This window comes from Triturus cristatus, chromosome 7 (genome assembly GCF_964204655.1).
Source record: "Triturus cristatus chromosome 7, aTriCri1.1, whole genome shotgun sequence".
In the NCBI taxonomy this organism is placed as follows: domain Eukaryota; kingdom Metazoa; phylum Chordata; class Amphibia; order Caudata; family Salamandridae; genus Triturus; species Triturus cristatus.
In genome coordinates, this window is record NC_140590.1 from 1,333,695,919 (window position 1) to 1,333,721,827 (window position 25,909).

At 41.5% G+C, this 25,909-nt stretch overlaps 1 protein-coding gene across 3 annotated transcripts in view; it reads left to right on the top strand.

Moving 5' to 3' along the window:
• LAT (linker for activation of T cells) overlaps positions 1-25,909 on the top strand; it is a 379,514-nt gene that overhangs the window by 126,988 nt on the left and 226,617 nt on the right. For all 3 annotated transcript variants that reach the window (XM_085618961.1, XM_085618963.1, XM_085618962.1), the window contains exon 2: positions 25,575-25,683. In XM_085618961.1, coding sequence (XP_085475087.1) covers positions 25,590-25,683 — 94 coding nt within the window. In that variant the 5' untranslated portion in view covers positions 25,575-25,589. The remainder of the gene's footprint in view (positions 1-25,574; positions 25,684-25,909) is intronic.

Genomic DNA, 25,909 nt, shown 5'->3' on the forward strand with positions numbered 1-25,909 from the left:
TCTGGGACGGGAGGCCGCGCATTGCTCTGGCTAAGCTGACGCTCCCATGGTTTGACGGGGGGATCGCCCTCCCGGATATTAAACGGTACTATTGGGCCTCCCAGCTCGCTGCCATTAACCATGGCCTCTACGGGCCCGCCTTAAACCCGGCTTTTGAAATGGACAAGATGCTCCTGCCAGGTGGCGACTACAATCGAGCGCTCTATTCTAGCGCGCCCGACGCTCGTCTGACGGGCCCCACGCGTGTCATGGTGCAAGTCTGGCACGCGGCCAATGCAGCTATGGGGTGGAAGGACCGTTTGACCCGGGCATCACCACTATACGCGTCTGAGCGGTTAGGTTCCTTGTGGACCTCTAAGGGCTTTGAGAAGTGGGACATAATAGGTATCAGTAAAGTTGGGGATCTTTGGACGAGGGGAGGATTTAAAACGTTCGATATGCTGCAGACGGAATTTCAGTTGCAGGGCAGTGAATACTTCCGGTATTTGCAGGTCCGTCATGCGCTGGGTTCCGTCTTCACGGACGTTGCCTCCATCCCGGAATATTCCCCCCTGGAAGATAGAGTGCTGGATGGGCACGTCCCGGACAGCACGATCTCACTTATATACAAAAAGCTGATAAACGACCGCTCGGGCCTGTTGACTGCCCTACGTGCGGCTTGGGTTGCCGACGGGCTGGAGTTGGACGACGAGGACTGGACCTCCGCGGTGGCCTCCCCGAAGGAGGTGGCCATACCGGCTCGCCTTCGCTTCGTCCAGCTCAAGATACTCCACCGGGTCTACATGACGGGGCCAAAGCTTCTGCGTATGGGCTATGCCGGAGATGGGTTATGTAAGCGTGGGTGTGGTGCTTTGGGGACTTTTTTGCATATTTTGTGGGAGCGCCCGGAGGTAGAGGGGTTCTGGCGTGGTGTACATGAGGTGCTGCGTCTGGTTACGCATGTGGCGCTGTTGCCTGAAGCGAGAAGATGCCTGTTGAATGTGTGGGAACCGACTGATTACTCAGCGCCGCAGACGTGGTGGGTGACTCTGGGATATATGGTAGCCAAGCGTGATATTGCTCAACTGTGGGGATCCCAGAGGCCCCCGACGGTCTCGGCCTGGAAAGAACACATGGACTGGTGCATGTTTCGCGAAAAAGTGGTGTATGTGGCGAGGGGTAAGCCTGGGACATGGGTGAAAGTATGGGGCCCCTGGAACGCCTACCGAGGGGGTATCTGCGCGCCACCGCTGCTGCCTGATCCCTCGCCAGCCCCATCCCCTTAGCCGACTCATTCCCCCGCTGCCGGGCATTGAGTTCCCCCAGTCCTCGCTTTGTTCACTTCCCCCTCTTCACACTTCTGTGTATAGTTGGGATCCCCCCTCTTGGGGAGCACGTGCTGCTATTTTTGATTGTGGGTTGCCTTGTGGGTGTGGTTTTAATTTTTCGTTGTTCTTACTTTAAAATGAAACCGCATAATGGGGCCTGGATGATGTGGTTTTCGACATTGTTATCTATTGAGCAATGCTCCTCCTGTAATACCACGTGTTCCATGAATATATGTTGTATGTTCCTACTATTGCTAGCGGCCGGCCGGAAGGTTGTGGGCCCATACTTGTATACTTTTAAGACCTGTAATAAACGGTTTCAAAAAAACAAAAAAAACAAAAAAAAAAAAAGATTTCCCGAAACACACGCTTTGGCCTGATTAGCTTCTACACACTGCATCGGGCGTACATCACCCTGGAACAAATCAACCAGTTCTTCCACAGGGATGAAGCAGAATGCCCGAGATGTAGAGAAATGGGGCGAATTTCATCCACATGATGTGGAGCTGCCAGTCTCTGACGCATTACTGGCAAGAGGTGACGAGTGAGATGGCTCGAATAATGGCGTGGATATTACCATGTACATCAGAGCATGTCCTACTTAACCTGTTCCCTCACACAGCTAAGACTAAAGTCACTGACAAATTCCAGGACCTTGCCTTCATACTGGCAAAGCGTGAAATCACTAGTAAATGGAAGACGCCAAATGGCCCCAGCATACATAGATGGAAGAGGGAGCTGGAGAAGTGGGCGAGCTGCGAGGGAAGAATCTTGCTTAGAAATGTGAGGAGGGGACTGGGTAAGATTGAGAGAGCTCAGGCATGGGAGGTACTAGTGGAGGAAATGAGAAGTAATGACCGGGGATCCGAATCAACTACCCCTATAGGGCCCTCACGACCGGGGAGTCCCCTGAGGCAGGCACAGGAAGGGGGAATAGAGCGAGTTCAAGGGGAGGGCAGCCCCTAGAAGCAAAAGAACCTGGACTTAGGCAGGACCGGAAGGGAACACCTGAAAGACACAGAGTTACATAATACCAGACGGAAGATGCGATAAGCTGGACTCATCATAATACACTGGGCAACAGCAGTGCGGGGGAGGATGGGGGTAGTTGGGGAGAGTAGCGGCAGGTATCTGAATGTATGTATGAATCAGAACCAACATTAAAGAACCAGAGATACAAGATGTACAGACATGCATAATATGTCGATGAGATATGAAGAAAGGAAACAAGAAGTATTGAAAAATATAAAAATGTAAAGATGGTTCGAAGATAACGGTGATGCATATACAAGGAAATAAAATGTTTTTAAAAAAAAGATGTGTGAAAACATAAACACAGTGTAACACTTGCAGTCATAATACAATTTAAACAAGCTAAAATAACCACATCATTAAAACATCATTGACTGACGCATTTTGCAGTGCACAGTTTAAAAAGGAGCCCACTGTATTACATACAATGGAACAATATCATTGTTGCAGAAAAATCAATGCCACTCTACCTTTGTTAATATTGAAATTCCGGAGTACATGTAAAAGATACCATTTAGGGAATGTAGGATAAAAATTTGCAAATAAACACAAAAGGCAGCAGGGTCACACAGGCATATACATATATCAGAGGGAGCAAACTGTCCTTGGGGGAAACACAACAGCCATCTAATAGATCCTAGTCTAAATCGGGTCATCAACATCTGTTCCCATGTGCCTGAAATCAGGTGCAAATATGGGGCTATCCCCTGTGTAGTTGGTAAAGGGTAATATTCTCTAACAATGGGCTTCATTAGTTCCCTATCCTCTCTCTGCACCCTTCTGTGGGGCATGAAACATTCCCTGACCCACCCTTTGTCTTTTTGGCCAATATCCACTGTTTTTTCAAACATATGTGGACAACCTAAACAGAAGTCTTCTCTTAATATATTCAATCCAGCGTATTCTGGAACCATACAAGGAGGAAAGAAATTCTAAGATAATTGCTTGGTTTAAAGTAGCCTCCTCATTCAGCAAATAGAATACTACAACAACAAAGGGGCAAGGTTAATCACATTTTCAATGTACTCCAAGTACAGTTCCTGATGGACAGCAAAATGTGACATAGAAAAAGGGACCCCCAATACACACCTGCACACTCTATTTTACTCAGTTTGAATAATGCCCACATCCATATAGCCCCATGTCCCGAAGCCATAAGTCAGAATTTGGAGACACTTCCTCCTGGAAATCTCTAGAATGGGGACTATGGGCTTCCTCCCAATCGAGGAGGCTAGAGAGAAAATTCAGCTAACCTCATTCAAAAAGCATTTTTTCCTATTTCCAATACCTAGACCTAGAGACATCCAGGAGCCAGGCCAGGTAGGGATCGTCATATGCATCAAGCACTGCAACACACAAGAATGTCTTAGTTCTTACATCCCCCTATTGACTAGAGCAATTACACACGCGATACATATTATGCGACGCGCACACAAACAAGACATGCAAGCTTACAATACACAGATCATCAATGTTATATGCTTTAACTATACAATATGTGCATGCATTCGGCTGACACGGAAACTTGTGATATTGTATCCAAAATGTTGAAACTCAATAAACAAATTTAAACTATCCAATACATGGGACCCAGGTGAATAAGCTGTCAAACATTAGCCCACTGTCCGGGAACTGGATACCATTCTTGATGAACCTACCCCCAATAATTATACGTGTTTTAGTGTTTTTAGGTCCACAAACCATAATGAAAGTATTGGAGAAATTTGTTTACAATGCTATCTTTTTCATAAAATCAATAGGTTTTTTGTTAACCAGCAGGAACATCTGACCCCATATTGACTAGTTCAGTTTTAAGATCATTTATATAGAGCAGAAATTAAATAGGTGCCAACACGCACCCCAAACAAACTCCCTGATTGACTGGGAAGGAAGATGAACACTCTCCACGGTCCCCATACCTAACTGATGCAGATATATCCCAATGAAAATGTCCCAAAGTCCACTTCAAGTCCCAAGGAGGTTAATATATCCCAGAGCCTGGATCTTCTTACACAGTCAAAGGCACTGGCTAAGTCCAATAAATGCCAACTGGAGTAAGCTACCTTTGGCAAATTTATATCTGGACACAAGAAGGTGAAGATTTAAACATTGTTCTATAGTGCCAAGGCTCTTTTTAAAATCACACTGTACCAGGGACCAAACAGTCCAATATGATTCTCCCAATTATCTTGGTAACAGAATCAAGGAGTGAAATTGGACGATAGCACTTGGGGCCGTGTACATTTGCCTTTTTAAAAACTGGCACATTTATAGATTTATGCCAGAAGGATGAGACAAAAACTTTGCAAGCAGAATATATGACGTTTATAAACAAGAGAGACTAAAACCTTGGATTCTCTTTAGATATATCCATAGGGATTACATCAGGCCAAGATGCCTTTTTAGAGGGTCTATTGGGAATGGCATCATACCTCATCTGACAAGAATTGAATGTTCAAGGGTAACACACAGTCGACCAGTCCTCTCTCTTGACTAGAAACATTAGAACAATAAAATCTTCTAAAGTGGTCTACCCGACTATTGGGGCCAAAATGCATGGTTTCTTTGTCAGGCATCAAACCTGGGACAAGGCCAACACATACTGCATTCCAAAAAGTCTGAGGGTTCCTAGCCTGACAAGCAGATACCAAGGTTTCCAGTTTTTCATCCTTCAAATCAGCCTTTCGTTTCTTTAGGTTCAGGGTATTAGCCTTCCTACAAGCACCAATTGCTTCCCGGTCCCTGGAAGATTGCTTCAGTTCCCTCCTTAGTCTATTATTTGCAATTCTTCAAGCGTAATCGAACCATGATTTATTGAGTCTTGTTCTATTACCTGTGGGCTTCATTAACATATCTCTTATACAAGAAGTCAATTCTGCACATCATCTCAACGCTATATTGGGTCCACGTTTCTCTAAAATATAGAAATTAATCATCCCCTCACACTGATCGAGAATTTACACATTGTAATTTTCATATTTGCAGAATACCAGACAAATCTGAGACCTGCATCTTTCGTGGATATTGACTGTTAAAACCTGTCATTATACTTAAGCCTAGTCACAGGGACTTTTATGGCAAGCATAAACAAATTATGGTTGCTATATACAGTGGGTAAAACATCCCCTTCTGAGGCAAGAGAATGCATATTTCTGGATATAAAGATGTAATCAATTACGGAGCCTAGCACCCTTCCCATATACGTCAGGATAGTAGATGCCAAGTAATTAGTGGCAGCTCTCTCTAGATCATAGGATGCCAAATAAGTATATAGCGAAGGTCCCAAATCTCCATGTTGCCTATCAATTATTCTCAGATATATTGGGGGAAAAGGCGAGGACGCCACGGTGGGCACAGTTCCTGGTTTTGCGTTAAAATCACCAGCTATTATTAGAATAAATGGTACGTCCAAATGATCATTCCTGTCAGATATTTTTTCCACAAAGCCATATAACTCATGAAATTCAGATTTTCCCTAGCTGAAAAATTATTTTTGTAAAAATTAACCATAACTATAACCAAGCGGAACCCCACCTTTAGTTGAATGCCTGCATATTTTCTCCTTCAGTCTATGTCTGCAATGTTCTGCATTCTCCTTCTCTCCACGGGCAATCACGGACCACGAGTCCCTGGCAAGCAGCAATCATGGCAGCACAAAACACCTGCACCGTGGGAGGTAGTAGGTGCTTTAATAGCACATGGGGAGCTGAAGGCTGCCTTTAATTTTTGAAAAGGCAGTCATTAGCCAATCACATATTGACTATGTACCGCGGTACCCTCATGAAATACTGCAATATTTTGTGAAAATACAGCAACAACAGATGTCACTAAGATAAAATGTCTTATAACTTAAAATATATTTACCTTTAAGAATCATCTGCTCACCATAATGCACCACAATGTCTAATCCTGTCAAATTCCATGTAAATCGTTCAGCTGTTTTGGCGTTATGTCCAATAGAAAAGTCTACGGGAAAATGTATTGTTGGAAAAACACATTTTTGGACTCCCCTCCTTTTATCTTTGCACTCCCTTGACTAATCACTGCAAAACCTTGCATCATCTGCAAAGGTAGAAGGAAGACTAGCAGTGCAAAGTTTCATGAAGATTCATACAACGGGCAAAATGCTATTATTAGTGAAAAATCAGAGGAATTCTTATCTCTGGTCATCCTAACTATACCTGCAAAGGGGTTACGTCACCTCTGTAAGATATATATTCACTGAAAAAACCATAGGTTTCACACATGTTATAGTTAGCTGGACATTTCACTCGTAAAAAACCATTGAAATTCCCCCGTTATAGTTAGTTCAGCTAAATATAACTCGCGCGACCGCAATCCACTGCTGATGACGTCACATATTACATCACTGCATTCACTAAGATACTGTTAATAAGTCAGTTATACAATATATTTTACAAAAAAAAACATCCATTTAGACACTTATTTATCCATTTATTCTTCCATTAACCTTTAGATATACATATATAAAAAATCTTTATTTTTCAGAAAGACACATATTCACTGGATGATGTCATCAGTGATGTAATCAGTGATGTCATTTGAGATGTCATCAGTGATGTCATGACTGATGTCACTGACCATGTCATGAGTGATGTAATATGTGACGTCATCAGCAGTGGATTGCGGTCGCGCGAGTTATATTTAGCTGAACTAACTATAACGGGGGAATTTCAATGGTTTGGAAATGTCCAGCTAACTATAACATGTGTGAAACCTATGGTTTTTTCAGTGAATTTGCAAGGTTTTTTAAATGATAATTCCTAACTATAACGTGTGTGAAACCTATGGTCTAACTATAACGTGTGTGAAACCTATGGGTTTTTTAGTGAATTTGTAAGGTTTTTTAAATGCTAATTTATGTATGTATTATTATATGTTTTATATATTTATTTTACAATAAACTACCTATGTATATAGTTATAGATTGACTGTATCCTGTAATATGGAATGACTCGTTTAAAATGCTCTTTTTTTTTTTAAAGGGTTTTTCACGGTGCGCGCACCCCGCGATTTTTTGAAAAAAAATAAAATGTTTTTTTCACCCTTCGGGGTCCTTCAGGGACCCCCTGACAAAGGCTAGGGGGTTAAGAACTCTCTACCCTGCCCCCTTTTCACGTTCTCCACCTTTCTTTTTCACTGCCACACACAAAATGGCGTCCGACACTTCCTGATTTAGAACGATTCAAATGTTGACTGACTTCTAACCACCAATCAGAATTACGCTCGCGCACGGCACCGTGCGCGCATGGTGCGCGCACCGTGCGTGAACGGTGCGCGTATATAGATATTTATGTACTTTTAACTGTACTTTTCTCAGGAACTACTGAACAGATTGACACCATATATGCAAAAGGCACATCCCTGACCTGAGGACTACCTCTTTGCCAAATTTCAAGTAATTCTGTTCAGCCGTTCGGGCTGTACCTTCGACTAAAGGTCCTATGGCAAAATGCATGGGGAAAACACATTTTGGGACCCTCCTTTTTTCTCAGCCCCTGCTTGACGAATCACCCAGAGACTTTCAGGGTAGGAGCTGAGCGGAGCGCCCCATTAGTTTTGAAAATTTCGCGAGGATTCGTCAACTGGCGCCAAAGTTATTCAAAATAGAATTTTCAGATTTCCTATGGGAACTCGGTCCTAACTATAACTATCTACTGGCGACCGCCAGTAGATAATATATATATATTACCTACTGGCGGTTGCCAGTAGGTAGTTATAGTTAGGACCTATTTTCCATAGGAAATCCGCAACATTCTATTCCCAATAAGTCTAGCGCCGGTTGAAGAATCTTCGCAAAATTTTCCAAACTTTTGGCCAGCTCGGTCCGCTCTTATCCTGAAAGTTTCGTGGTGATTCGTCAAGTGGGGGCTGAGAAAAAAGGGGGGTCCCAAAACGCATTTTCCCCATGCAATTTCCCATAGGACCTGTTGACGCAGCTACAGCCCGAACTGCTGAAAGGAATTACACCAAATTTGGCAGAAAGGTAGACCTTGGCTCAGAGTCGTGCCTTTTGCTTAAATGGTGTAAATCCGTTCAGTAGTTCCTGAGAAAATCTAAATTAAAATCACATATATATCTGGGTGGAGCCTAACCACACATCTCATCGTGAGATCTGATTGGCTGTTAGCACTTCATCCAATAAGTGTTGGCAGCCATCTTGGGACCAATATACATGATTGCACCTCATTAAAAAGCATTGCAGTTAATAGAAGGTTTTAAGACTTTAGTTACATTATAAATCATTTGTTGATGGTACCATACTCATTTTAGGAATTGTGGTATGTTCTAAGGTGATTTTACCATGTGGAAAAGCCTTCTGCTGGGATATCATGAATCATGTTTGAGAGAAAACTATTTTCACGTGCTTTTCCCACAGAGGTTTGGAAGGTGATCTATAAGCTAAACTGAAAGCATATTTTCTGTAAATTCACATTATCTTTCTTAGTCATTTGAGAATGAAGTCTGACATTCTCAGTAAAACATGTACATCCAACAAGGGCAGAGACTGTCAGTTGATTCCTTTGTGTTCTACTGCAGCTTCCCAGAGTGTTCCAAAGAACAACTAGAGCGCTAACACTCCTACTTATGATAAACGTATGGCACACCTGAAGCCATCTTGATTGGAATAAAGTGGTAACTCTTAAAACATTTAATTTAAAAAGGAACATAATGAGGGGGTTCATTTTGCCATAGAATGTATGATTAGTGCTGCAGACAGAAAAATGAGGGCACATTTTGAGTGACTTCTCAAATCCTCTTCTATTTCATTAAATAATTCTGACATGCAGACTGAAACATGCACTTTCAATACCAGAAGCAGACTTCCCTGGTGAGCAGTAGCTTTACTACAGTGATCTAATGAGCAACTAGAGTGCTAACATTCTGAATTTATGGCAAATGTGTGACACATCTGAATGCCTTCTTCATTGAATCAAAGTAAAAAACGGACAGTATGCCTACTGAGGAGACTGTAGTAAATGAGGAAATTAGGAAACTTCATAACAATTCTCCCAAGATGGCCACCAGAGACAAAAGAGCCCAAATGTAGCACAAATATCACCGAGATGTAGCCCAAGTATAGCCCAATGACAGAAATCTCAGAGTGTTTTAAAGAACAACTAGAGCGCTAACAGTCTTACTTATGACAAAACTATGGCACACCTGAAGCCATCTTGATTGGAATAAAGTGGTAACACTTAAAACATTTCATTTGCAAAGGAACAAAATGAGGGGGTTCATTTTGCCATACAAATTATGATTAGTGCTGCAGAAAGAAAAATTAGGGCACATTTTGACTTCTCAAATCCTCTTCTATTTCATTAAAAAGTTCTGACCTGCAGACTGAAACATGCACTTTGAATACCAGCAGCAGACTTCCCTGGTGAGCAGTAGCTTTACTACAGTGATCTAATGAGGAACTAGAGTGCTACCATTCAGAATTTATGGCAAATGTGTCACATTTGAATGTCTTCTTGATGGAACCAAAGTAAACAAGCATTGAAAATGCAATAGATCTCGCCCTCGTTTAAGTTAAAGCAATTCTGTTTGTAATTAGGTGGCTTTTTAGCTTTGCTTTTATTAGTGTTTTTCAAAATTTCATGTGCATAACATGCATATATGTATATGTATGCATGCATTTATATTTGTATTTATATAGATATGCAGATTATATATATGTTTATATATGTATGTATATATATATACACATACATATATATAAATGCATATGCATATATGTGCATATGTGTGCGTGTAGAGAGAGGTAGAGAGAGGTAGAGAGGTAGAGGTGTAGAGGTAGAGACGTAGAGGTAGAGAGGTAGAGGTAGAGAGTAGTAGAGAGAGAGGTAGAGAGAGGTAGAGAGTAGTAGAGAGTAGTAGAGAGAGAGTAGTAGAGAGAGAGTAGTAGTGAGTGATTAGTAGAGAGTAGTAGAGAGTGAGTAGTAGAGTGTAGTACAGAGTGAGTAGTAGAAATTGATTAGTAGAGAATAGTGGAGTAGTAGAGAGTGAGTAGTAGAGAGTAGTAGAGAGTGAGTAGTAGAGTGAGTAGTAGGGAGTAGTAGAGAGTGAGTAGTAGAGTGAGTAGTAGAGAGCAAGTAGTAGAGAGTGTGTAATAGAGAGAGAGTAGTAGAGAGTGAGTAGTAGAGACAGTAGTAGAGGAGTAGAGTAGTAGAGAGTGAGTAGTAGAGAGTAGTAGAGAGTGAGTAGCAGAGAGAGTAGTAGAGAGAAGTAGAGTAGTAGAGAGTGAGTAGTAGAGAGTAGTAGAGAGCGAGTAGTAGAGAGTGAGTAGTAGAGAGAGAGTAGTAGAGAGTAGTAGAGAGTGAGTAGTAGAGTCGTAGAGTAGTAGAGAGTAGTAGAGAGTGAGTAGTAGAGAGAGTAGTAGAGAGTGAGTAGTAGAGAGTGAGTAGTAGAGAGTAGTAGAGAGGGAGTAGTAGAGAGAGAGTAGTAGAGAGTGAGTAGTAGAGTAGTAGAGAGTGAGTGGTAGAGAGTAGTAGAGAGCAGTAGAGTGAGTAGTAGAGAGTAGTAGTAGAGAGTAGTAGAGAGAGAGTAGTAGAGAGTGAGTAGTAGAAAGTAGTAGCGAGTGAGTAGTAGAGAGTGAGTAGTTTAATTTAAAAGGAACACAATGAGGAGGTTCATTTTGCCATAGAAATTATGATTAGTGCGTAAAAAAGAACATTAGGGCACATTTTGAGTGAATTCTCAAATCCTCTTCTATTTCATTAAAAAATTCTGATATGCAGACTGAAACATGCACTTTCAATACCAGCAGCATACTTCCCTGGTGAGCAGTAGCTTTACTACAGTGATCTAATAGGCAACTAGAGTGCTAACATTCCGAATTTATGGCAAATGTGTGACACATCTGAATGCCTTCTTGATGGAATGAAAGTAAAAAACCTGAAAGTATTTCCTACTGAGGAGACTTGTAAATGAGGAAATTAGGAAACTTCAAAACAAATAAGTCTCCCAAGATGGCCACCAGAGACAAAAGAGCCCAAATGTAGCACAAATATCACCGAGATGTAGCCCAAGTATAGCCCAATGACAGAATGTCCCAGAGTGTTTTAAAGAACAACTAGAGCGCTAACAGTCTTACTTATGACAAAAGTATGGCACACCTGATGCCATCTTGATTGGAATAAAGTGGTAACACTTAAAAAAAAATTATTTGAAAAGGAACAAAATGAGGGGGTTCATTTTGCCATAGAAATTATGATTAGTGCTGCAGAAAGAAAGATTAGGGCACATTTTGACTTCTCACATCCTCTTCCATTTCATTAAAAAATTCTGACATGCAGACTGAAACATGCACTTTTAATACCAGCAGCAGACTTCCCTGGTGAGCAGTAGCTTTACTACAGTGATCTAATGAGCAACTAGAGTTCTACCATTCAGAATTTATGGAAAATGTGTGACACATCTGAATGCCTTCTTGATGGAATCAAAGTAAACAAGCATTGAAAATGCAATAGGTCTCACCCTCGTTTAAGTTAAAGCAATTCTGTTTGTAATTAGGTGGCTTTTTAGCTTTGCTTGTATTAGAGTGTTTCAAACTTTCATGTACATACCATGCATATGTATGCATATATGTATATGTATATGTTTGCATGCATTTATATTTATATAGATATGCAGATTATATTTATATGTGTATATATATTCACTGAAAAAACCATAGGTTTCACACACGTTATAGTTAGGAATTAGCATTTAAAAAACCTTGCAAATTCACTGAAAAAACCATAGGTTTCACACATGTTATAGTTAGTGGAAATTTTACTGATAAAAAACCAATGAAATTGCCCCGTTATAGTTAGCGCAGGCAACTATAACTCACGCGACCGCAATCCTCTGCTGATGCTAATACTGTATTTAGACACTTATTTGCCCATGTCTTCTTCCATACATTTTTAGCTATACATATATTACAAATATTTTTTTTTCATAAAGACACATATGTCATCAGCAGAGGATTGCGGTCGCGTGAGTTATAGTTGCCTGCGCTAACTATAACGGGGCAATTTCATTGGTTTTTTATCAGTAAAATTTCCACTAACTATAACATGTGTGAAACCTATGGTTTTTTCAGTGAATTTGCAAGGTTTTTTAAATGCTAATTCCTAACTATAACGTGTGTGAAACCTATGGTTTTTTCAGTGAATTAGTACGGTTTTTTAAATGCTAAGTTTTTTTCCCTTATAATAAGCCCTGTACATTTGGTGGCCTACGGCCACCAAAAGCACAGGGGGTGGGGTAAGTGTGGATAGTGTTTTTTTCCATTGTAATAAGCCCAGCACATTTGGTGGCCTTCGGCCACCAAAAGCACAGGGGGTGGGGTAAGTGTGAATAGTGTTTTTTTTATTTTTATTTTTTTACCGTACGCTTACCGTAAGCGTACGGTAAGCGTACCCCGTGAAATTGCCGAAAAAAAAATAAAACCGTTTTTGCACTTGGGGGATGTTTGGGGACTCCCTCCACATGACTATGTGGGAGGGAGTTGTCAAAACAGCCCCTTTACATGTTTTTGGGCTTCCGATTTTAAAAATCTCTCTCAGTGCGAGAGACAAAATGGCGGCCGCCGCTTCCTGGTTTCGGCCGATTCGAATGTTTACTAAGATCTAAGAGCCAATCAGAATCGCGCTCGCGCACGCCACCGTACGCTTACCGTAAGCGTACGGTAAGCGTACCGTAAGCTGGCTCAGATATATATATTGATTTAAAGGCTATTTTCTCAGAATCTACTGAACAGATTTACACCAAACCTACAAAAGGCACTTCCTTGACCTAGGGACTACCTCTCTGCCAAATTTTGAGTAATTCTGTTCAGCCATTCGGGCTGTAGCTCGTTCTAAAGGTCCTATGGAAAAATGCATGGGAAAAACGCGTTTTGGGACCCCCCTTTTATCTCAGCCCCCGCTTGACGAATCCCCCCGAGACTTTCAGGGTAGGAGCGGAGCGTAGCGCCCCACCTATTTTGAGAAATTCGCGAGGATTCGTCGACCGGCGCCAAAGTTATTCAAAATAGAATGTTGAGGTTTTCCTATGGAAACGTGGTCCTAACTATAACTACCTACTGGCGACCGCCAGTAGGTAATATATATATACACATACATATATATAAATGCATATGCATATATATGCATATATATATGTGCATATGTGTGCATGTACAGAGAGGTAGAGAGGTAGAGGTGTATAGGTAGAGGTGTAAAGGTAGAGAGGTAGAGGTAGAGAGGTAGAGAGCGAGTAATAGAGAGTAGAGAGTGAGTGGTAGAGAGTAGTTGAGAAAGTATCAGAGAGTGAGTAGTAGCGAGTAGTAGAGAGTGAGTAGTAGAGAGTGAGTAGTAGAGTGAGTAGTAGAGAGTAGTAGAGAGTGAGTAGTAGAGAGTAGTAGAGAGTGAGTAGTAGAGAGAGAGAGTAGTAGAGAGTGAGTAGCAGAGAGAGAGTATTAGAGAGTAGTAGAGAGTGAGTAGCAGAGTGAGTAGTAGAGAGTAGTAGAGAGAGTAGTAGAGAGTGAGTAATAGAGAGTAGTAGAGAGTGAGTAGTAGAGAGTAGTAGAGAGAGAGTAGTAGAGAGTGAGTAGTAGAGAGCAGTAGAGAGTGAGTAGTAGAGAGTAGTAGAGAGTGAGTAGTAGTAGAGAGTAGTAGAGTAGTAGAGAGTGAGTAGTAGAGAGTAGTAGAGTGAGTACTAGAGAGTAGTAGAGTGAGTACTAGAGAGTAGCAGAGCGCAAGTAGTAGAGAGTGTGTAGTAGAGAGTGACTAGTAGAGAGTAGTAGAGAGTGAGTAGTAGAGAGAGAGTACTAGAGAGTGAGAAGTAGAGAGAGTAGTAGAGAGAGAGTAGTAGAGAGTGAGAAGTAGAGAGAGTAGTAGAGTAGTAGAGAGTGAGTAGTAGAGTGAGTAGTAGAGAGTAGTTGAGAGCGAGTAGTAGAGAATGAGTAGTGGAGAGTGAGCAGTAGAGAGTAGTAGAGAGTGAGTAGTACAGAGTGAGTAGTAGAGAGTAGTAGAGAGTGAGTAGTAGAGAGTAGTAGAGTGAGTAGTAGAGAGTGAGTAGTAGAGAGTGAGTAGTAGAGTAGTAGAGATTGAGTGGTAGAGAGTTGGAGAGAGTAGTAGAGTGAGTAGTAGAGAATAGTAGAGAGTGAGTAGTAGAGCGAGTAGTAGAGAGTAGAGTAGTAGAGAGTGAGTAGTAGAGAGTGAGTAGCAGAGAGAGTAGAAGAAGTAGTAGAGAGTGAGTAGTAGAGAGCGAGTAGTAGAGAGTGAGTAGTGGAGAGTGAGTAGTAAAGAGCGAGTAGTAGAGAGTGAGTAGTAGAGAGAGAATAGTAGAGAGTGTGTAGTAGTGAGTAGTAGAGAATGAGTAGTAGAAAGTAGTAGAGAGAGAGTAGTAGAGAGTGAGTAGTAGAGAGAGAGTAGTAGAGTAGTAGAGACTGAGTGGTAGAGAGCAGCAGAGAGTAGTAGAGAGTGAGTAGTAGAGAGAGAATAGTAGAGAGTAGTAGTAGAGAGTAGTAGAGAGTGTAGTAGAGAGTGAGTAGTAGAGAGTAGTAGCGAGTGAGTAGTAGAGAGTAGTAGAGAGTGAGTAGTAGAGTAGTAGAGAGTGAGTGGTAGAGAGTAGTAGAAAGTAGTAGAGTGAGTAGTAGAGAGTGAGTAGTAGAGAGTGAGTAGTAGAGAGTAGTAGCGAGTGAGTAGTTGAGAGTGAGTAGTAGAGAGTGAGTAGTAGAGAGTGAGTAGTAGAGAGAGAGTAGTAGAAAGTCGGTAGTGTAGTAGAGAGTTGTCAGTCAGTGTCAGTCAGTCAGTGTCAGTCAGTGTCAGTCAGTCAGTGTCAGTCAGTCAGTGTCAGTCAATCAGTGTCAGTCAGTGTCAGTCAATCAGTGTCAGTCAGTGTCAGTCAGTCAGTGTCAGTCGGTCAGTGTCAGCTAGAGCAGCTCTGCTGACCTGGTTCTCTGGCTCTAAAGCAGCTCTGCTGACCTGGTTCTCTCTCTCTAAAGCAGCTCTGCTGACCTGGTTTCTCTGGCTCTACAGCAGGTCTGCTTCCCTGCTTCTCTGGCTCTAGAGCAGCTCTGCTGACCTAGTTCTTATGCTACAGAGCAGCTCTGCTGATCTAGTTCTCTGGCTCTACAACAGCTCTGTGACCTGGTTCTCTGGCTCTAAAGCAGCTCCGCTGACCCAGTTCTATGGCTCTGAAGCAGTTCTGCTGAAATGGTTCTCTGGCTCTAGAGCAGCTCTGCTGACCTGGTTCTCCACCTCTAAAGCAGCTCTACTGACCTGGTTTCTCTGGCTCTGCAGCAGCTCTGCAGACCTGGTTCTCTGGCTCTAGATCAGCTCTGTTGACCTGGTTCTTAGGCTCTAGAGCAGCTCTACTGACCTGGTTCTCTGACTCTAAAGCAGCTCTGCTGACCTGGTTCTATGGCTCTAAAGCAGCTCTGCAGACCTGGTTCTCTGGCTCTAGAGCAGCTCTGTTGACCTGGTTCTTACGCTCTAGAGCAGCTCTACTGACCTGGTTCTATGGCTCTAAAGCAGCTCTGCTGATTTGGTTCTCTGGCTCTAGAGTAGCTCTGCTGACCTGGTTCTCTGGCTCTAAAGCAGCTCTGCTAACCTGGTTCTCTGGCTCTAAAGCAGCTCTGCTGGCCTGGTTCTCTGGCTCTAAAGCAGCTCTGCTGACCTGGTTCTCTCCCTCTAAAGCAGCTCTGCTGACCTGGTTTCTCTGGCTCTACAGCAGCTCTGCTGACCTGGTTCTCTGGCTCTAGAGCAGCTCTGCTGACCTAGTTCTTAGGCTCTAGAGCAGCTCTGCTGACCTGGTTCTCTGGCTCTACTGCAGCTCTGCTGACCTGGTTTTCTGCACTCACGATGCACGCACCCGACTTCGCGAAAATATATTTAAAAATAATATAAGTTTATTATAAGTACAAATATATTATTTTAATGAATATCTTACATAATCTCTTGCCTTAATATGTATATTAAAGACACATACATATCATTTTGGAACATATTTTTTTTTTGCAGGAGTTGCGCACCCTGCGCGCCCCAGTACGTATATGATGACAAGCGGGACCCGCAATCGCGCAAACATCTCGTACCGTAATGCGCATGTGTCGCGAATGCGCGGGAGCAGGAGTCGCAGACTGGTCGCATACCAATCGCGCATAACACGTGATATTAAATGTATATGATGTAACTGAAAAACACCCAGCCGTCGCACACCATACGCGGATCCTTCATGACTTTTCTAAAATGGCGGCTAGAATGCGCGCACCCACCGTGATGTGTACACTTTGAATGCGCGACTCCGAAAAAAAATTGCATTTTTTTTATACAGAAAATAATATAAATATATTAAAATGAAAAATGAAAACAAGAAAATTAATCAATATTTCAGTTTTAATTTTTTTTTTTTTATTTTTTTGCAATTTTCAGAAAAATATATAATGTTATTTAATGAATAAAATATTTATAAATAAACAGTTAAAAAACTGTAGAAAATCAGTACAAAAAAATTGATATAACTACTATCATACTTAAAAGTTAGCATTTAAAAAACCTTTGAAATTCACTGAAAAAAAAACATAGGTTTCAGAGACGTTATAGTTAGAAATTAGCATTTAAAAAACCTTAGAAATTCACAGAAAAAATCATATGTTTCAGGGGTGTTCTAGTTAGCTGCCCATTTCACTCATACAAAACCATAGAAATTCCACCGTTATAGTTAGTTCTGCTAACTATAACTCACGCGCCCGCAATGCACTGCTGATGATGTCACATATTGCATCATTCATGACATGGTCATTTGAGATGTCATCAGTGATGTCATCAGTGATGTCACTGACCATGTCATGAATGATGCAATATGTGACATCATCAGCAGTGCATAGCGGGCGCGTGAGTTATAGTTAGCAGAACTAACTATAACGGAGGAATTTCTATGGTTTTGTATGAGTGAAATGGGCAGCTAACTATAACACCCCTGAAACCTATGTTTTTTTTCTGTGAATATATATATATTCACTGAAAAAACCATAGGTTTCAGGCACGTTATAGTTAGGAATTAGCATTTAAAAAACCTTAGAAATTCACTGAAAAAACCATAGGTTTCAGGGGCGTTATAGTTAGCTGGACTTTTCACTCGTACAAAACCATTGAAATTCCCCCGTTATAGTTAATTCAGCTAACTATAACTCGCGTGCCCGCAATGCACTGCTGATGACGTCACATATTACATCACTCATGACATGGTCAGTGACATCACTCATGACTTCACTGATGACATCTCAAATGACATCACTGATGACATCATCCAGTGAATGTGTGTTTTTCTGAAAATTACATATGTTTTATATATGTATATCTCAAGGTCGATGGAAGAATAAATGGGTATATAAGTGTCTAAATGGATGATTTGTTTTTGAAAAATTGATTGTATAACTGACTGAGTAAGTGTTTCTTAGTGAATACGTGGCTTAGTGAGTAATGTTTAAATATGTAAATATCTGTATCAGTCTCTCACTTTGTGTATAAGTGGCTGCATGGGTTGGTGAGTAGCTACATGAGTGTCTATATAGGTTATTAGTTGGTTTTTTGAGTATCAGTATGAGTGTCTGAGTGTCTGTATGGTTCGGTGGGTGGTATTACGTAGTGCATAGGTGCATGAATGAGTGACTCACTGTTTGTATGTGTTGAAGACAACATGTGTGCAGGACTGTATGGGTGGATGAGTGTGTGCATGGATGTGTTAGTGAGTGAATGACTGTCTCAATAGTGTCTTTATGAGTAACTACATATGTTTTAAACTAGTATATGTGACTATTGGTGTATATAAGTGAGTATATGTGAGAGTGAGAGATTGAAAGAGTTTCTGTATGAATAAGTATGTGTTTCTATAATTGATTGTTTAAAAGACTAAGTATGTGTACGTTTCTGTAGAAGTAAGTGTGGTGGTGTGTGTATAACTGTATATGCAAGTAAATGGATGTTTGATTCTTTATTAGCATGAGTAACTCTATGGATGAGTGGTGTTGTGTAACAGGATGTATAGGTGTATGAGTACATATGATGAGTGAGTACATGTATGAGTGACTGTATAGGACTGTTGGTGAATGAGTGGATGTGTATGTGGATCTTAGAATTACTGAATAGGTTGTTGTAACTGATATTGGTATGTCCATTGTTTTTAAAATTTTAGTTTCTATTTTTGAATGTGTGTATCAAAGGTTATATTAGGGGGAGAGGAGGTCTGCCACTCTATCACAAGGATGATGTCATTTGAGATGTCATCAGTGATGTCATGAGTGATGTCACTGACCTTGTCATGAGTGATGTAATATGTGACGTCATCAGCAGTGCATTGCGGGCGCGCGAGTTATGCGGGGGAATTTCAATGGTTTTGTATGAGTGAAAAGTCCAGCTAACTATAACGCCCCTGAAACCTATGGTTTTTTCAGTGAATATATATATATATCTATATCTATATTCACTTAAAAAACCATAGGTTTCACACATGTTATAGTTAGGTGGATATTTCACTCGTAAAAAACCAATGAAATTCCCCCGTTATAGTTAGTTCAGATAACTATAACTCACGCACCCGCAATCCTCTGCTCATGACGTCACATATTACATCACTCATGACATGGTCAGTGGCATCACTCTTGACATCACTGATGACATCATCCTTGTGATAGAGTGGCGGTCGCGCGAGTTATAGTTATCTGAACTAACTATAACGGGGGAATTTCATTGGTTTTTTACGAGTGAAATATCCACCTAACTATAACATGTGTGAAACCTATGGTTTTTTAAGTGAATTTGCAAGGTTTTTTAAATGCTAATTCCTAACTATAACGTGTGTGAAACCTATGGTTTTTTCAGTGAATTTGTACGTTTTTTTAAATGCTAAGTTATGTATGTATTATTATTTTTTTTATAGATTTATTTTTCAATAAACTACGAATGACATTTTTTTTTAATGGATTTTCACCGTGCGCACAAAAAATAATTTACATGTTTTTTTCTGCCTTCGGGGTCCTTCAGGGACCCCCTGACCAAGGCTAGGGGGTCAGTAACTCTCTACCCTGCCCCCTTTTCACGTTCGCCACCTTCCTTTTCCACTCTCGCACTGAAAACAAACAAAATGGCGGCCGACACTTCCTGATTTCGACCGATTCGAACGTTGACTGACATGTAACAACCAATCAGAATTACGCTCACGCACATTAGGGTGCGCGCACCGTGCGCGCACGGTGCGCGGCTATAGATATGTATGTGCTTTTAACTGCAATTTTCTCAGGAACTACTGAACAAATTGACTCCATATATGCAAAAGGCACATCCCTGACCTGAGGACTACCTCTCTGCCAAATTTCAAGTAATTCTGTTCAGCCGTTCGGGCTGTACCTTCGACTGAAGGTCCTATGGGAAAATGCATGGGGAAAACACATTTTGGGACCCCCCTTTTTTCTCGGCCCCCACTTGACGAATCCCCCCGAGACTTTCAGGGTAGGAGTTGAGCGGAGCGCCCCATTAGTTTTGAAAATTTTGCGAAGATTCGTCAACCGGCGTCAAAGTTATTCAAAATCGAATTTTCAGATTTCCTATGGAAACACGGTCCCAACTATAACTATCTACTGGCGACCGCCAGTAGATAATATGTGTGTATATAAATATGTATCTCACATAACTATAACTTGTGCCCTAAGAAAAATACAACTCGCGCTCCCACCATGCACAGTTTTCTCATCAATAATTTAGTGCAAATGTTGCAGTGATATTATCAATGATACCATAGATGATGTCATGAGTGATGTAAAGTGTGGGGTAATTAGCAGTGCATGGTGAGAGCCCAAGTTATTGTTACCTTAGGGCACAAGTTGGAGTTGCTAGACATAACTATAACTGGTGAATTTGTGTGTTTTTTAGAGTTTAACATGTTACTTTGTTACGAAATATTTCACTTAACTTTATTGTTACTTTTTTTTAATTTGAATTTTTAATACCATACATATAGGCAATCCTGCCTTTCGGCCATGTATGGCGGGGGTTTGACACAGGCAGCCAACCCCATGGTGTGCACGGTCTATGGCCATGCGTAGCAGGGTGTTAGCCACTGGGCCTGGCCTGTGGCATGGCCATGCAACTGACCCCCTGGCAGGCAGCCAAAACTCTCTTCCATTCCCACTCCTCCTTTCCCCTCAGCCTTTGTATCCAACACCCTATATATAAAGCAGATCTATCACCTTTCTTCAAAAATTACCAATAGGCTTAAATAAATGTACATTTGAGTGATGACTCACCTACATAAAGCACAGTTTGTAGACCAAAGCAGACGAAAGGAGATGCAATCTGTGATCTACAAGTCTCGGCCTCGCTCTCTCTCTTTTTCTCTCTCTCTATCTCGCTCTTCCTTTCTCCCTCTCCATGCTCAGGTACCAGTGTAGCACAGAGCACAGCAGAAAGCTAGAAACCAAAGGACCCATTTACAGAGCTTAACACACATGACTTGCATGTTGTATTTGCCTCTCAGTGGCAGGTGTCCTATCCCTTGGAATTAGCTTTAATCTGTGTCATGCAGGTTACAAACAATTAAGCTGTGTCTCTTGAATTGGAAAATCTGTCCCGAAACCTGCTGTTGGATTTTAGTTGGAGTTACAGTACCTCCGAGTGTCATACTGCCGGTTGACTGAAAAGAGAAAGAGTGAGGTCAAAATAATGGAATTGCTAATAAGTAATTGGGAAATTAGTTTGAGAAATCTATTTTGCCAGCAGTGTCGAACAGGAACAGAAAATAGGCCTGGATTTCAAAATAGAAGTGGCCCCCATTAGTGTGTTAGATAGCTAAAATAAAAGTGGATCATATCTGTAAATCTGGGCAATTTTGAACTTGCAACACACCCTGCACAGGGTTTCACAAGGTTTAGAAGACTGCATAGATTTCAGCTTGCTACAGGCATTGTTTGCTTTAATATCATGGCAATAAACAATATAAACCAGCCCGGCAGACCTAAAACAGGCCCACAAGCAACAAAAACAGTGCCACACAATGAACAGCCCTTCTGGCACTGCCTGATTGCTTTATAGGCCAGTCCAACCCTGGTTGCCAGTAAGACCAGTAGTGAAACAAAGCTCCATCACAGCGAGGAAATGCGAATTCTAATCAGACATGATTTTCTGAAAGTTATCTGATTGCTCAGAAGAGTGTTTTTATCTCTTGTGGTTTGCTACTTAGTAGTCAGCTGCTGACTACTTACTTTTAAGGGGGGCTACATCTGACTTTAAATGAAGATATATTTTATGTTAAATTGTCTAAAGTATGTGTCTGTTGTTAGTTGTATGTTTTTAAATGTCTTCGTGTGATCCTACATTTCTTTTGTAATGTTATATAGTTTTCTAATCTTTTGCTTTAATTTTTCTTGGTTTTATAGAATTGTAGTTTTCTTGCCTTTAAATCGTGCTGTGTTTTCCATGTTCTTGTTAGTTGTATAATATATGTTTTTCTTGTTGTTTTGAATGGTTGTAGGTCTCTTGTTCTTTAGCTTGCTTGGTGTTCTCTTGTCGCTTGTCTTGTGATGTACTTGTACAATTATTATTTTTTGTGACTTGCATGTCCTTTCAGATCAAGCCTAGACAGCACTTGTGCTGACGCTTAGTGACCTATTGTATATGCATTGTGGGGTTCAGCTCCGCCAATTGCTTGCCATTGTTTTTCAGTTGTCTATTTCAGTGTCCTATAAAAATCCTTGCTTGCTAATGGTCAGTCCTGTCTCTTTGTCCCTCCTTTTTCTTTTCCGTTCCTCACACAGAACAGGGACTAAATGCTATATCTTTATGCTATGGTTCTTTCTCTGTTCTTTAGGGCACTATTTTTTTCTTGGTTTCCTGCTCTGTTACTGTTTGCCTGAGTTCAGCTTTGATGCCATAGCTGCTTACATTTTAATATAGCATTCCTCCCTCCCACCTCCTCTTAATGCCACAGTTTTATTAGTGCTGCCTCTCCCATCATGCCTCCCGCTCCACAGCTTGTATTTTTTTTATCTTTTTTGCAATTTTGGATTTTGACTGCCAGTTGGGCTTCTTGTGGCTAGTTATTAGTTTGGTTTTGGCTTCTTTTTGAGGGGAATTGGCCCTTTTGCACAGTGTCAAAACATGAATGCACACTCTATCGCCATAATTGCCGTCAGGTAGATTGGGGCGGAGCTAAGCAGCAGGGGCATCGTTCCATAAACCAGCCATGCTCCCTCATACACATTCAAGCACAAAAGGATCTCAGAAGCACCAGGGATGGCAACTCCGGTTTGAAAGACTTATTATGCTGGAGTCACTCACATTCAGCTTCGCCTAGCTGGAGCTGGTTACTCGCTTCCCTCCTCCTCCTCTTAGCTTTGCCTCTCCCAGTGTCAATGGCTCCTCCTACCACAGATATTTGGGGCTGGGAACGGAAATTGAGGTGAGCTGCTCCCATGTTCGCAGCAGCTAGGTCCCAGCGTCTCCAGGTGAACCGACTTCTCCGACTTCTCCGACCCCAGGCCTTTTAGAGCGTCCCTCCACCATGCACTGCACCCCCATGTGGATGAGTAAACCATCACATTTATTAGTGTGAGAACATGCCAAGTATGTATTGGCTTGTGCAAAGCTCACAGGGTATAGTTATTAGCTCTCTGCAGTCCCCACTGTGTATTCACTATCGTGTGCATGACTTGGTCTGCCCGTTCACTTTACTTTGCTGCACTATTAAAGATGTTTGGCTTTTTGAGCTGCCTGCGGAACAAAGCTGAGGTTGCTGGGATTTCTAGCAGCACACTTGTTCTCTCACAACTTTGTTTCCAGCCACAATGACCACTGTGTTGTGATGTCACTGCACGCCCGCACCAACTTGATCTGGGAGGCATTGCACACCAATAGCTTCCTTGGTTGTAACATCCCTAGAGAATCGCACGAGTCCCGTGCCTTCCGCTCCCTCCATGTCAAGGGAACAATATTCTCCGGTCTGTGGAACCGATCCCTATTGCATTGCAAATTCTTTTTTGTAATTCTCATCAGGTTTAAAACGAGCTTTCAGAAGACCATCAAGTTCCTCTAACAGTAAAATGTTGAGCTGTTTATAAAGTCTGATCTAAAACAATAATAGTAACTGACAATCCGCTTTGAAAGTTGGAATATTGTTTTCATTTAAAGCATATCACACTGCGCCAGCTCATAAAATGTGCCTTATTATGCAGCAGAAATAAGAGCTGATATTTTTTGTCAGCAAGCTGCTCTATTGTACATTGCATCATACAGCTTCACCTTGCTCACTTGTCCCTTCCAGCCAGAGACAGACCTCTGCATAAGAGAGGTTGGCTGTGAAGGCATGCAAGTTCCATGCAGTGGCCTGTAATTGTCTAGAGCTGGTTACTCGTGCCCCTGAGTGGCTGAGAGCAGATATTGAGGCGAGCTGCTCCCGTGCTCGCAGAAGCTCGGTCCCAGCATCTTTGAGTGAGCCAACCTCTCTGACCCCACCCTTTTTGGAACATCCCACCACCATGCACAGCTCCCCTGTGTGTGTGAATGAGTAAACCATTGCTTTTATTAGTGTGAGGAAATGACAAGTATGCATCGGCCTGTGCACAATTTGCGGGGTATAGTTATCAGCTCTCTGCTATCCCCACTGTGTATTTACTATCGTGTGCACCATTTTTATAGGGACGCTACCATTGTGTTTTATGTCAAGATATTGAATGTGCTCTTACTAGTGTGATCACAACCTCTAGGCTGTAGCATCTACTCACTGTGTTAGCTTTAATGTTTAGTGTATACTACCCACACTGTGATCACAATTTGGGTGTGTACGTGCTAGCACTGTGTGCAAGCAGTGGATACTTCACGTGTGAGGACCCATTTTAGTGTATATGTGCTATATGCATGTCATCTTGTTTCTTGTGAATACAAGTACAATACATGCACAATAGGGGCGAGGGCAGACTGTGTGTACTTATCGGTGTGCACATATCCTGCAGGCATTCTCAAAACCAGCAGGTTTGTTCTCAATCCTCACTTTATATATACTCACTACCAATGTTAAACAGTCTGCAGTTTAAGTTCACTATCACATGCAGAAATCATCAAACACCTACACCAGAATTCCTAACTTTTGTTTCACCATAGACTCGGGTGGCTATACCTCTATAAAGATATGAAGTGATAGTTCACAAGGCAAGCACACAAAGATGAATGCAAACTCACACACGTTACCCCACTGACAGAATCGAGATGTGTGCTCATATAGTCAATGGTTTAGAGTGGAAGGCCTCATCCTTCCCTCTCTCACACCTCTCGCTTTCTCACGTACTCCTCCCACCACTTTCATATTAGTTCACTTCAGTTCTTCAAGCACAATCTCTTTCTTGTGTACTTTCATCATTTCCATCCTCATACCCACACTTTCTTCCTCTTCTCAGGGTCTCTTCTGCATATGCAGGTGTTCCCTCTTTATACATCTGCAGCCTGCTCTTCCCTTCTTTCTCTTTCTCAAACACTCTTTCTGCTCCTCTGTCTAGAGTTCATTCACCACTTTGTGCAACAATTACCTATCCCTCTCTATCTTCCTTTCTATCTATTCCTTGCAGCTCTCACCCCTATCTACTCACCATGTCACATAATTCCATCTCCACAAATACACGACACACCACACAATTCCACAGCTAACAATTCCAATGCAACCCACATAATTCCTGTCCAAATCACATACATCCACTTCAATTCAAACCAAAACACATAGGTAAAAGGCATTGTAATTTACAATGCCAATAGCTTTAACTCTCACAAATGAGAGACATATTGCATTGCAAATGCTTGTTTAGTACGTATTGTGTATTTCACTCTTGTTGATTAGTTATGTGTCTGCTGTTGGTCTTTTGTATTTTCTATGTTTGGTGAATGGCCGTCTGTCTCTTGTCTTTCCCCTTTGTCTGTTCTTTTTTGTTGTGTATGTGTAGTTGAGCATTTGTAATTTTTTAATCTTTGGATTGTCTGATGTTTGCCTTGCTCTTGTTAAATAAGGCCATGTTTTTTGTTTTTTTTATCAGCAATTGCAATTTTGCCACTTGATTGTTATCTGTTTTGTTTTTTTGGCTATTATTCTTTTTTTGATTTTCTCCAGTTGTCGATGGCTCCTTGCAATGCGTGACTAAAATAATTTGCACTTTGTGAGTCATTGCCTTGTTTGATTACTGAGTTTTATTTTCTTTCCTTTTAGGCTCTAGGCATCGAGATGGATTCTGTATTTATTATGTGGGCCTTCGTTCTTGTTCTCCCTATCATCATCACTACAGCTTTATGTATCCATTGTCGAGAAGGTGCACCCAGTAAGTATTTTCTCTGCTTTCATTACACATCTTTGCTTATTTTTCTTAAGGACCTATCCTCATAGGGAAGGTCAAACACTGACATGAAAGAGAGATTTGCCTTACCCATGGTCATTCATTTAAGAACTTCTTCCCTCATATACACATGTCCTTCTCTATCAGTACATGATGGTCTAATCATGAGGGGACCTCCCTATACTGAGATAACAGGGAAGGAGCAGAGTAG